At 35.0% G+C, this 13,660-nt stretch overlaps 2 protein-coding genes across 7 annotated transcripts in view; both read right to left on the reverse strand.

Annotated features, from left to right (window-relative positions):
* The window catches only part of itsn2a (intersectin 2a), a 79,787-nt gene extending 73,192 nt beyond the window's left edge, over positions 1-6,595 (reverse strand). For all 6 annotated transcript variants that reach the window (XM_087297521.1, XM_087297519.1, XM_087297522.1 and 3 more), the window contains exon 1: positions 6,448-6,595. The gene's annotated coding sequence lies outside the window, so the exon portion shown is untranslated. The remainder of the gene's footprint in view (positions 1-6,447) is intronic.
* Positions 6,596-8,892: 2,297 nt separating this feature from the next.
* On the reverse strand, positions 8,893-13,562 carry mrpl19 (mitochondrial ribosomal protein L19). The gene is given in 6 exon segments (NM_001003544.2): positions 8,893-9,504; positions 9,625-9,806; positions 11,180-11,314; positions 11,425-11,543; positions 13,187-13,298; positions 13,479-13,562. Coding segments are annotated over 6 exon segments (846 nt in total). The 5' UTR covers positions 13,555-13,562; the 3' UTR covers positions 8,893-9,282.
* Between the last annotated feature and the right edge of the window lie 98 nt (positions 13,563-13,660).

Genomic DNA, 13,660 nt, shown 5'->3' on the forward strand with positions numbered 1-13,660 from the left:
TGAATTCAACTTAATTTTAAAACAACTGTTTGATAGCAGAATTTGAGCAGAAAAACTACATTAGCTGTGATGATGTACAGAAATTCCACCAATCAGAGAGCTGCTGCTTGCAAAGTACACCAAAATAAATCTACCCCACTCGGGGTACACTGCATTATGTAAATCCTCAGCCCTCTCATTTAATTTCAAAATGTTTTGGGTTGTTTAAATCCTTTGTCTCAGCTTCTAAAGAGAAATTTAAACTGGCTTGGAAAGGTGAACTTGGAACTAAGATATCAGAGAAACTATATGGGATAAGTGGCTGAATGCAGTACGGTCCTGGGATGCATTTTCAAAAACCATCGTTAGCCAACTAAGGTCTAAGTTACATCGTCACAAACATAGTTTGTTAATTTTGCGATTCCCAAATCAATTTTTCCAACGAACATTCGCAAACTGCGTTGCAAGCTTTTATGCTTGCAACTAAACCTCTGGAGCTGTAGTTAGAAACAGTTCCTGGCTATGCTCTATTCTCTGTGATCCCCCCATGTCCTAATCATTTAGAACATTCTTATATTTAAATTTGGAATGATTTTTTTTTAAAGCATTAAAGTCAGCTCTAATTTGCTTTCAAAGCATAGTTCAGTTAGCGATCTTCATGTTTACAATTGCGCTCCCTTTGTAGTGCACTTTGATGCCATTTTGAACACAGCCATAGCTCATGATGAAAGCTATAGGTGACCTATTATTTAAAAGCAGAATGTATGCTACATCTCCAGAGCTTGTGAAAACACAGCTTACGGTAATGCTTTTAATTTATGGTAAGTTGTTTATTAAGTATATGTACTGTTTATGACATGGGCCTCTTGGTTAGAACATTTCTGCAGTGGTTTGAATGTGTCAAATAGTAAAAGTAGATTTTACAAAAAAATTAAAATATATTAACAATATCCTAATAATAAAAATAATATTAATAATCATCATTGTCATCATCAAATATTACATTTTATTTCTCAATAATTAGCCTCATTATTTATTTATTTTTTATGATTTATGTATGATATTAGAATACGTGTTAGCGTTTGTAAGTGATTTGATGTTAATTTAGAATGGAATATGTACTGTAATGTTCTCAATAATATTTGTAAAGGAAACATGGGCAATATATTGGCTGTTTACATATACTTCAATTAATATGGAAAGCGAGTGCATGTTTTTACCAAAACTAATATTGTATTTTTTTTTAAATGTGTGCACATGTAAAACAACATAATTTGCACAAAGAAATGATGGGGTTCTTCTCTAAAGAAGTTATTACTCCACCCAGTTTAGAGCATCATTATGGGCATTTTATGTTAAAACTAATGTGGTTTAAACTATGAATCTGGGACAGAGAAACTATGGGTTTTGGGGAACACTTGTCACTACATCGCTCTTTTCCCCAAACGATGCATCGTACTATGATAGCTTAAACCGCTATAAGAAATCCTTTGTACCTGTTTCAGTGGGTTTATTTAACAAGAGTCTACCTTAATTAGCATTATTAATTTTGTAACTGTTGTATTTTGTATTGTTTTTTTCTTGCTTGTTTTAGTGTATGTCTGCAGCAATATGGCGATGCCCATAACAAATTTCCTGTCAAGGACAATCAAGTTTTACTACTACTACTACTTACTACTACTAATAGTTCAGCCATAAGTTACGTCGTTGTTTGGGAAACGCACCCCTGATCGGTAAACAGTAGGCATCAGTTAATGCAGTTCAAGGTCATTCATTGCCTGCACTGTACCAAAACCAAAAATTACTAAAACATTTTTCTTCTATTTCACCTATGTGTGACCAATGTAAAATTACAGAAGACACCACAGCTAATGCATGATAGTTTTGCCCCTCTTTGTTTGATTTTTGGACAAACATTTTTGATTTATACTCCAAGGCCTAATATTCCCCTTCTACCGGATACAGAACTTGCTATTTTTAGGGTTTTAGAACACTCCTTCACCCTTCAAAAAGATCTCCAACAACCCCTCACTCTAGGCATGACTGTGGGCAAAAGAAACTAATGCTAAAAAAACTGCAAATCTCCTTTACCTCCTTCTTTTTGAATCTGATGAATGAATATGGCCTCCGTCTAGGCATGAGACGATAACTGTTTTCAGTGTATACTCCGGTTTGGAAGAGGGCACAGTTTTAAAACCACCAAAATTTTCTGCAACACCGTTCCCAAGATATGTGTACAATTTTTTTATTTATAATTTTTTGTTTGTTTTTTAGGACAACATTATCTCCAGCAGAAAAGATGTTCAGAGATGCCTTTTTCAATTGTAAAATAAAATCAGTTTTTGAATACGTTTATAAAATAAAATGAAATATGTTTACTATTCCAAATTTTTAAAAATGCTTTTTAAAATAAAACATACTGTTTAAAAGAGAGAAATGTTCTTGTTTTTAGCCCAGAAATTGTAAAAATATATATATTAGAGCAGTGATCAAAATACAGTGAAACTGTGATATTTTTATTTAAGTTATCATATCATCAAAGTCTTATACTGGCCCATGCCTACCTCCGTCATCCATTTGGAAAGGCTCCGATTTATGAAGTCCAATTCTGACAGAAAGTTCTTTGCTACCTGGGAACCCTTTCTCTGATACTTAGATCTAAAACGTTCTCAATCCAAATCCAGCATCCCTCACGTAAACTGACTAGCACACTACCTTTTAGGACTTTTTATGACTACATACTCTGTATCACTACATTTCCGTTTTTGTGGATTTTTTGTGGATCTCCAACAGCTGAATCCACATACATGGCAGTTCATATTATATTTACCAGTAAAGTGTGTATATTCCGAGACAATGTTGCTTGTTTGTTTTTTGTGCACATAAAAAAAAACATTTTTTTTAAAAGACAGATAAAACCAAGAACTTTGGATGAATATTTTTATAATTGCTGCTTTTTTATCATGTTTAATTTCATGTTTTTATGCTATATTTGCTTGAATGTGTTGTTCTAAATGCTTTGTGTGATTGTTCTTTATCACAATAAACCCATTAGAACACAGTCTTGTGTCTTTGTACATGATTTTATACACATCTTTGCTTTAAATGATGATTGCAATGTTTTAATACTCCTGAGTGTTGGTTGGTTTGGTTTGTGGCTTTTAACACATCATCAACAACAACAACATTACAGTAAATCTTTTTTTAAATAGAACTGCCATAATGCACTCCACAGCATTGATGCTTTCAAAACCAAATAAGCAGATTGTATTAAAAGTCATGTCTGTCCACAAATTAACAATTATTAATGTTGCCAACTTGACATGTTTCACAGTGGAGAGTTTATCACAGTGCCAACAAGAAAAAAAAAAATGATAGTCAGCATATTTTGACCAGACTCATCCCTCTATCGCACAGGTTATTTACTACTGTGACTGGCCCATGCCCCACATACTGAGAAGATGCAAGAGCCGAAACAGATTGTAGCCTCTGTGCTTTGATTAACAGCGCTGGCCTTGGGGGAAGCGAGTTATGAGAATATATGGCAGTTGGCACACACTACATAACCTACTTCTACAAAAGTCTGTGAATCTAAAAAACTTCAAAAGGAAAGAACCTGGGTCACACTTCACAGTACAGTCCTCCTGTTACTGTATCATTTAAGAAGTTCTGAGTGGTACTAATCAACAATTTGATGGGATTAGTGTTGGTAGGGTATACTTCTTAAATGTAATTGGATATTATAAACTTATGTTTGACTTTTTGAACTAAAATAGGTACCATACCATTTCTCAGAACCAGTTCAATATGTTAGCATTAGCAATGAAAAATACTTTTATTACAGAAATTAAAAGTTATATATGCTAATAATAAAATGCACATGGACTACAATAAACAATTTTTTATGAATTTAGAATTTTTATAACCTGCATCAAAAAAGATAACAAATGTAACAAATTTAATGCTCATTGTTAGTTCAATTTTGTGAAACCAACATTCTTGTTGTTATTATTATTATTATTTAGATTTTTACATATATGTGCAGATTGCACATCACTGCTAACAAAAACATCACTCAATATTAGGCATGAGACAATAACCAGTTTCAACGTTTGCAGCAGTTGGGAGTCTAGGCTTTAAAATCGCCAAGTATTCTGTTATACCGATCCTAAGGTATATGTACATTGTTGTTGTTTTTTACATGTTTTTCACAACTATTTTATTTAGTTTTTTTAGGGCAACAGTATTTCAGCAGAAAAGGAACATCCACATCAAAAGCTACTGGTCCAAAACATTTTAAATGTGTCTTTGAATAAAACATATTGTGCTCAATGCTGGGTAAAAGTTGTTGTTTTTTACCCAGGCGTTTAAAAGAACTTATTTTAAAGCAGTAATCCCAATACCATGATATTTTTATCCAAAGTTATTATACCATCAAAATCTTATACCGGCCCAAGCCTACTTAATATGTTTAATTAATAGTTAAACACATTTTGTTTGTGTTAACTATTGGATGGAAAGTGTTACCCAAGATCAGTATTATCTGAATATTAAAAGGTGAAAACTTGACAATATCAGTACAACTAAATTCTCTGTGTCAAAATGAAAATCATTCACCAGCTTTAAATGTTTTAATAAAAGACATAGAAATAATGGAAATAATACTCAGATTCTGTGATATTTTATCACACCCAGCTTGACATAATTTCGTTATAGTGTGGGCGTGTTTATTTGGATTTAGAATAGCAATACCTACTGGTAAGCTGATCTAAACTTTGGACTTTATATATCTAAAACAAATAATATGATAAAAAAAATGATATAATAGAAACACAATTGTCAAGTGACATCAATTCTATGGCTTATTCTTTAAACATGACTTAAAGAACCAAATGTAATATTTTAAAGGGGGTGTAAGTTGAAAACCTGTGTGTGTAAACAACATTAACAACCAATCTCACAGTGGAGAGAAAACAGCCGCTAAGAAAGCATCTGATCATAGGAATATGGCTATGTTTGCACAAACTCTGTAAAAATCTACTAAAAGTTCACCAAAAAAAATTTTTTTTTTTTTAAATCAACCGAATTCACCAAAATCAAGCCGACAATGTGACTCAAATTACACTGTTCAGAATATAAAATAGATAATGCATAACCAAAATAAATTTCAGCATGAAATATTGATATTACAGTACAGAATGACTTTTTTGCCATATGCTGATGAAGATTTGCTTTATGTCCCACTGAACGGATGAGAGGTTCACAGAAGTGTGTTAAACATCACATGATTTTCCAGGAAAAACATCCCAATCTAACATAGAATTCAATCTGCAAGCTTTAAGAGATGCAGGGCGAGTTTGATTATTATTATATTAATGTTTCATTACAAGACTACCACACATTGATAATACAAATATGCTTGATACATGTAAATTATATCAAGCAGAATCAGCCATATCTGAATGAAACAATATATTTTAAAAAATAATAGAAACAAAATTATGTTTTAGTAAAATTAACCCATTAAAACTGGTATCTCTTATGTTTAACTATTTGTTTAATATTGTTTAATGAAATGTTTAATATTTAACTACTTTCCAGTTTAGCCCACTAGATTTGCCACGTGTAAGTGAACAGTGTAAATGAAAGTAAAATGCCTTGAATGGATAGTTCACCCAAAACAGAAAAATCTATCATCATTTACTCATCATTCAGGTCACAGACCTGTATGAGTTTTTCAATTGAACACAAAAAGAGAAATTTTGAAGAAAGCCCTAACCATTATAACCATATGTTTTTCCTATGCTAAGGAAGTCAAGGGTTACAGGTTTTTAACTTATTTCACGTATATTCTTTTGTGTTCAACAGAATAAAAGAAACTCATAAGGTTTAGAAAACTTGAGAAGGTGAACAGTGAGTAAATTTTTCATTTTTGGGTGAACTATCCCAACACAATCTCGACTTATAGTTATTTCTTCCCAATTTCTTACAGGTAACCAAAAGTCTGTCTATTAAAAGCGCTCATTAGTCAACAAATGAATAAACGGTCACCAAAACAAGTGCATGAGGGAGGCAGGTGCACTAGTGGGACAGGTGTGTTGCATCTCTGACGACACCTTCAACGTCCCGCAGGGAAACACTTAGAATGATCCAGCTCTTATATTTCAGGTTATTATGAAGCTTAAACCGGATTGAGTTCCTCTCTTAAGTTCGCAACCTGCACAACAAGTTTGTCCGTTATATGACTAAAATCAATGACAGCGATTCCGCTCCTTCTCCAGCAACCTTCCGCGCTTTTGTTCCGAAACTGCGCTCATTTCCCTCTCGGATAAAATAATTAAGAACTGCTCTTTAGATAAGAAATGCGCTGAAAAGTGATTCGCAAATATTAACAATAGGCACCGGCAACCTTATTGTAAGCATCACAATAGAATAACCCACAAGGAACAGCAAAGAATAAACGCTTACCGTGCGTACGGCGAAGGAGAAAGACGGAATGTTATTGTGATTTCTGCGTAACCGGAAATATCCGCGGATAACGGAGGACGTGCGGTTGAGGTTTCCAGGTAAGGGATCGGCTGTACCTGCTCTCTCACTGCAGATCGCGGACTGCGGCATCGCTTCACTCTCCACAAGTGATAGGGCTGACGTCACTTTCACAACAGCAGGATGGGCGGAGCTCCGTAGCGCTGCACAGATGTGCTCGAGGATTAGCGCGCGCGGATCCAGAAGATGAGCTGCACAAAATATCATGTCAGGAAAATAATGTGACATGCTCGCTCTGTGTGGGATTAAACATATCTAGCAGAGAGGTTGAGTTGAAAGAGTAGAAAATGAGAAGTCGCTGATGTGGAAGTCTGTTTTAGTTTGGAGAGTTACAATAGATGGTAACAGAAGTGTTCAGTCAGGTTTTTAAAGATGGTGAATTTTAGATGTAAACGACTGATAAAACATACACTCATCATGGCCAGTTTACTTACTGATACCGGGTTGGACCCACTTTTGCCTCCAGAACTGCCTTAATCCTTCGTGGCATAGATTTAACAAGGTACTAGAAATCATCCTCAGATGAATATGTTGGTCCATATTGACATGATACCATCGAGCAGTTGCTGCAGATTTGTCAGCTGAACATCCATGATGCAAATCTCCTATTCCACCACATCCCAAAGATGCTCTATTGGTTATATTACTATTATTATTATATATTATATATATATACTATATATTATTATTGGTATATTACAGTGAACTCATTGTCATGTTCAAGAAACCTAAAAAAACTGAGAGGATTTGCACTTTATGACATGGCGCTTTATCCTGCTGGAAGTAGCCATCAGAGGATGAGTACACTGGACATAAAAAGAGGTACATGGTCAGCAACAATACTCAGTTATGCTGTGCCGTTGACACAATGCTTAATTGGTGATAATAAACCCAAAGTTTGCCAAAAAATTGTCCCGCACACCATACCACCACCAGCCTGAACCGCTGATACAAGGCAGGATGGGTCCATGCTTTAATGTTGTTGACGGCAAATACTGACCCTACCATCCGAATGTCGCAGCAGAAATTGAGACTTATCAAACCAGGCAAAGTTTTCCAATCTTCTACTGTCCAATTTTGGGGAGGCTGTACAAATTGTAACCTCAGTTTCCTGTTCTTAGTTGACAGGAGTGGCACCCAATGTGGTCTTCTGCTGCTGTATAGCCCATCCACCTCAAGGTTGGACGTATTGAGCGTTCAGAGCCGTTCTTCTACATATCTCGGTTGTAATGAGTGGTTATTCGAGTTACTGTTGCCTTTCTATCAGCTCGAACTAGTCTAGTCATTCTCCTTTGACCACTGGCATAACAAGGTATTTGCGCCCACAGAACTGCCGCTCACTGGATATTTTCTCTTTTTCGAGAGAAATGAAAAGCCATCCATAAAATGCATGAAAATCCCAGTAGATCAGCAGTTTCTGGAATACTCAGACCAGCCTGTCTGCCACCACCAACTATGCCAGGTTCAAAGTCACTTAAATCACCTATCTTCCCCATTCAGATGCTTAGTTTGAACTGCAGCAGATTGTCTTGACCATGCCTAAATACATTGAGTTGCTGCCATGTGATTGGCTGATTAGAAATTAATGTTAATAAGCAGTTGGACAAGTGTACTAATTAACTCGGTCATATTAAAAGCTGTGTCGACTTAAGTGTAGAACCAACAAGGTAAACGGATAGTTTATCTAAAAACAACAATGTTCTCATTATTTACTCACACTGCAGGTTCCAAACTATGGAGGTCAATGGTTACCAGATTTTCAGCTTCAGCTATCATGCTTTATATTCAACAGAAGTTAAACAGATTTAGAACAAGTTAAGCGTGAGTAAATAAAGATAAAATGAAAAAAAAAATTCCTTAGGTGTAGGAATCACAAGAAAAAAAAAAGTTTTTGCTCTTAATTTACTCAACCTCAGGTCATCCAAGAACATTAAAAGGGATAGTTCACCAACAAAAAAATAAATTGTAGTTATTTACTTATACTTGACTTGTTCCAAATCATTATTTTCTTCAGTTAAACACAAAAGAAGTAATTTCGATGATCTCTGGAAAGCGATAACCATTTCTATCCATAGTAGGAAAAATCAATGGTTACCGGTTTCCAAAATTCTTTAAAATAACCTCTTTGATCAAAAGATGGATATATATATATATATATATATTAAATTAAAAGACATAATTACACTAATCCTCAGTGCCACAGAAATAAGAATTGATTTTTATCATCAATATTGAGATCAAATATTGTTACTGTCAATTCTATTGGATGCATTATATTATTGCCAAATAATCATTTTAACCATTCTAAAAACAACTACAAAATGATCTTATTGACCCAGACTATGAACAACTCAATCTCATCAGTCTCAGGATTAACGGTTTAGATTTTATTTATCATTTATTCAGATATTAATTTACATGTATTGCTGTTCTCTGCTGCCCCCTTTTGGTCAAGCAAGAAAGTAAAACCACAGAGAAATTTGTGTGATGACACTAATGACACTAAAATAAACATTAGCATAGAATGATTGCTATTATTTTAATTAAAGGGCCATTTGTAGCTCAGCATCAGCAGCTGAGCCGGTGAAAAAACGTAATTTAGACACACATGAAAATCTCCAAAATGATTTCCCCCAAAGTCAAATATCTCCATGTATCTCTACAAACCTAGACGAGCATGTTTCAGATCTGTTCAGCATCTTAAAAGGGGTCACCTGAGCCTCATGTTCATTCACAGAGATAGTCTCCATGTACAGTCTACTTTCTGAGATTTTCATCCACCTCCTCAAGGATCTTCTTCTCTAGACTGGATGTGTCATACTCCTTTAGCATATCATACTCTCTCCATGGTTCTCCCCACTTCTGCGCATGCTCCATCTGCTCTGTAGTCAAATACAGGTCAAAGCGGATACCCTTAATGTCAAACTTGGGGCGCTCCCAACGTTTAGACCACGGCTTTGGCTTCATTTTTACTTTTAACTACAAGAGAAAAAGAAAAGCAAACAAGAAATCTTTTAAATTTGGTGGCTAAACACCATAAGTGTACAATATAACATTACAGAACATCACAGATAAAGATGTTTGACTGAAATGTCCTACCGGATTGACTGGGATGTCTTTCGTGAGCTCATAATGGACAGGTTGCATGTCAAAGTCAAAAGTGCTGTATTCAGGCAGAGCGTCCCTCAAGTACATGAGATTGTCATCCAGTCTCTTCTCCAGCTTTAACACTTCAATCTTACGCATACGTGGACTGTACAGCTCATAGCATATCTCTACTCCTACAGTGAATAAAAAATATTAAATTCAAATCCATGACTGAACGGTAACAAAAGTAAAATGCACTAGTAATGTAATCATATGAAAAAAAATATATCAAGATTATAATCATCCAAAATTGTCAGTTATCTATATTATCATGCTTTTGTTAAAATGACTCAAAATATTAAATGTCACACACACACGCACACGCACACGCACGCGCGCGCGCGCACGCACGCACGCACGCACACACACACACACACACACACACACACACACACACACAGTTTTGCAGCTGAAAATGAACAAACAACAAATAAAAAGCTTTATGGGCTTTATTGCAGCTTTAAGGAATTTAAACATGCATCTCTGCATTTAGGATTTGTTCACTTATGTTTGCATTACTTCATGTTTGTAGTTTGTTGTGCTTTTTTTAGGTACATTTGCTCATATTTAGAACAGCTTGTGTGCCAAAGCAGCTTACTCTGCGTTTTTCTTATTCGCCTTATTCTTCGCGTAGGAACGAGAGCAGCCATTTAAATCTATTTGACTTGAGACTTGTGGTCACATTCACTTCCATTCATTTTTAGACATTAAAAACAGCTCATTCTGCTGCTTTATGTTGCAAAGTGTTATTTTCTTATTATATTATTCTGCTTTGTCTGTATCGTCATGCGAACACTTGTTTGCAGAGCAAGTAGTTTGACTGTTTTCTGCCATTTATTATTTCTAGTCATTTTTCCCATAAGCAACTGGATCGGAAGTTCTAAAACAAATAGCAAAAACGAGTACTTCTGCATTGCAAAATTATTCATTTTTATTTTATGGTGAGCTTTGCTGTGATGTGAATTTCCCCTTTATTTTATTTATAAAGTCTAAATTAACTAACTAACTACTCTCTGTTTACCATTTACTTTCATTTGTAATTTCTCCATTGAAGTCCAGTATTCACTATTGTAAAGTGAATTTCCTGGTAATTTAATAATTTATCAAATTTACAGTTATCAAAATTCGATTATATTGACTCAACATTTCAGCGCTTTAGAACTTATGGGCTGCATCTGAAAGCAGGATTCATTCCAAGATTGGAAAGCACTAAGGTGTGCCTAAATGCTAATCTGGCATCACTTCTTGTCTGCTGAGATTCCTTCATCTGATTGTCTTCAGACGTCATTTTGTGTGTAAGTTTTTGACCAACCTTTCCCACTTTTGATGTTGTTTCTAGCGTGATGTTAGTGTTGTGTAATTTAAATAATAAAAGTAATCACTAAAGCTTTATTTTGTTCTACATAATTAAAATGTTATGCTGCTTTAGCAGTCTGTCCAAAACTAAGCTTCCAGACACACCCATAATGAAACAAACTAAAATTAAAAAAAGTTTTTGTTTGTTTACCTTGCCCATCGATGACATTCCTAAGTATAAAAGTAGCACCCAATCCTTTTCCAGAGCGCTGAGTGCAGATTCCAACAAAGCGATTCAGGTTCCCGCTCGCGTAAGGATCTGTCATGGTCACTGCTAAAATGCTGCCTACATGAAACAGTAAAGAGAAATGCAGTTTATAAAGGAAGATTTATTTTTTCCAGTATTTTTATCTTTCTAGCAGCACATACAGAGCTAGAGTAGTCTGCATTTCTTACCAACGTAAAACTCTGGAATCTGCAAAACTTTCCTCCTCTGTATCATATCTTTCCGTTCTATATAAAACTTGATTTGGTCAGTGCGCTGGCGAGGAGGGATGAACTCTGGACTTAAAACCCTAAAATAAATGAAAGCACATTGAAAAATGCTACTCACATGCAGTTCAGTTTTAATGTTAAAAAGTGAAAGACCAAAGTAGCTTAACGTGTGAATCATACATTACACAACTGACAGTAATATCCATAAGAGGCAACATTTGCATATTTTTTTAATTAATATTATATTGATTAAATGTATGATTATAGTAAATCAAAAATAGTAATATAGTAAATGCATATTAGGTGATACAGTGGTTCAGTGGAAAGCACTGTTGCCTTACAGCAAGAAGGTCACTGGATTGAACCCTGGCTGGGTCAGTTGGCATTTCTGTGTGGAGTTTGCATGTTCTCCACACGTTTGTGTGAGTTTTTCTCCAAGTGTTCCGGTTTCCCCCACGGTGCAAAGACATGCGCTATAGGTGAACTGAATAAGCTAAATTGGCCATAGTGTATGTGTTTGAATGCAAGTGTGTCTGATTGTTTCCCAGTACTGGGTTGCATCTGGAAGGACATTCGCTGTGTAAATCATATGCTGGATGAGTTGGCGGTTCATTTCGCTGTGGCGACCCCTGATTAATAAAGGGGCTATGCCAAAAAGAAATTGACTAAATGAATATTAATGCAAGTGATGTTTCTAATGTTTCACCTAACTTTAAATAAAAAATTTTTTAAAAAATCACAATATGGGTAAGATAAAAATTCTGACAAATGGACAAAATCAAGTGGCAAAGTATAAATATTTTAAATTGCATTGAATTAGTATTATAAATTAGTACTATTCTGTCAAGATATTCGTCAAGAAAGTATTGTTCTTGAACATTAAGATACACATATTAGTTCAATGTCAACTTAAGAAACAGTCCGTACATTGTTTACTTTGGTACTTTGATTATTTAGTATGAAACCGCATGTAATAATGACTTCAAAACATTAGCACTATTTAACTGACTGTGAACAACGTTATACTTTTCATTATTATTGGCTGATAATATTCGTTCAATTATTTTCTTCAGCTTAGTCTCTATTTCAGAGATCGCCACAGCGGAAATAACAGCCAACTATTCCAGCATATGTTTTACACTGTGGATGCCCTTCCCACTGCAACCCAGTATAGGGAAATGGTCGATAATATGATGACCCAATTGCACAGAATACTTTTCTGAAATTATATTAAGATGAAAGTCTGAATGTGCAAATGTAAAACAACTTTACCTCCGTTTCTTACCTCAATTTCTCAGTTTGCACTATATACGGTTTTGCATACGCACAACTCTGGTTTGCACTCCTTGTCATATGCCCTTAAGTGTAATTGTATTGTTTACAAATGTTTATTTTCACTTATATTCTTAGATTATAATATATCTGTAATTGTATTTTTTGTTTCAAAAAATAACAACAATAATTCTATTTTTTACATTAATATTACACGTTTGGCATCTAGGCAATTTCGATTCTCTGTATATCCTGTACATGTAGTTGATTTGACAATAAAGCTGACTTTGACTTAAACCACACATCTGACAAGATTGTTTTGTTACATATTTGCTGTAATACTACTGAACGGCGTTTTAGTGTCTGTCATGTTCCGATTTCTAATGAATTATGTGTCACCTAAAGCAGGATGGTGCAAATCAAAGCATAATCATATCCACATTGTACATACCGCCGGACTGATGCCTCTTCTTGTGATTTGTCTGTGAAAACGGGTTTGGTCGGAGGGATGAATTTTGGAGGTCCATCTGACGCGTGTCTCATTACCGATGTCGACAAAAACCCTAGACATAAACAATAGAATGTTTTATGTAGAAATTAGTTTAAATATCAGCCACAGACAACAATCTGTATGCTCTTTAATCTACCACAGAGTCGGTGGTGTTTTTTTAAGTATAGCGTCATTAGCATTCTTCTATTATTATCAACCAACATGAACTTTGTAATGTGTAATAGTTACATACTCTCAGTCTGAGGTATATTTCTTAAAATTCGTAACAAGCCCATCATTTCTCTCGCCCTCCTTGTGCACGCCGCCATGTTTGACCTCTGACAGTGGAGTGTGAACATGAAACATTCTGATTGGCTGTCTAGCCACAATAAAGAAGAATGTGAATGGCTGGATGAAGGGAACCCAAAATACAGT

The sequence above is a fragment of the Danio rerio genome, chromosome 20 (genome assembly GCF_052040795.2).
Source record: "Danio rerio strain M-AB ecotype USA chromosome 20, GRCz13ab, whole genome shotgun sequence".
In the NCBI taxonomy this organism is placed as follows: Eukaryota; Metazoa; Chordata; class Actinopteri; order Cypriniformes; family Danionidae; genus Danio; species Danio rerio.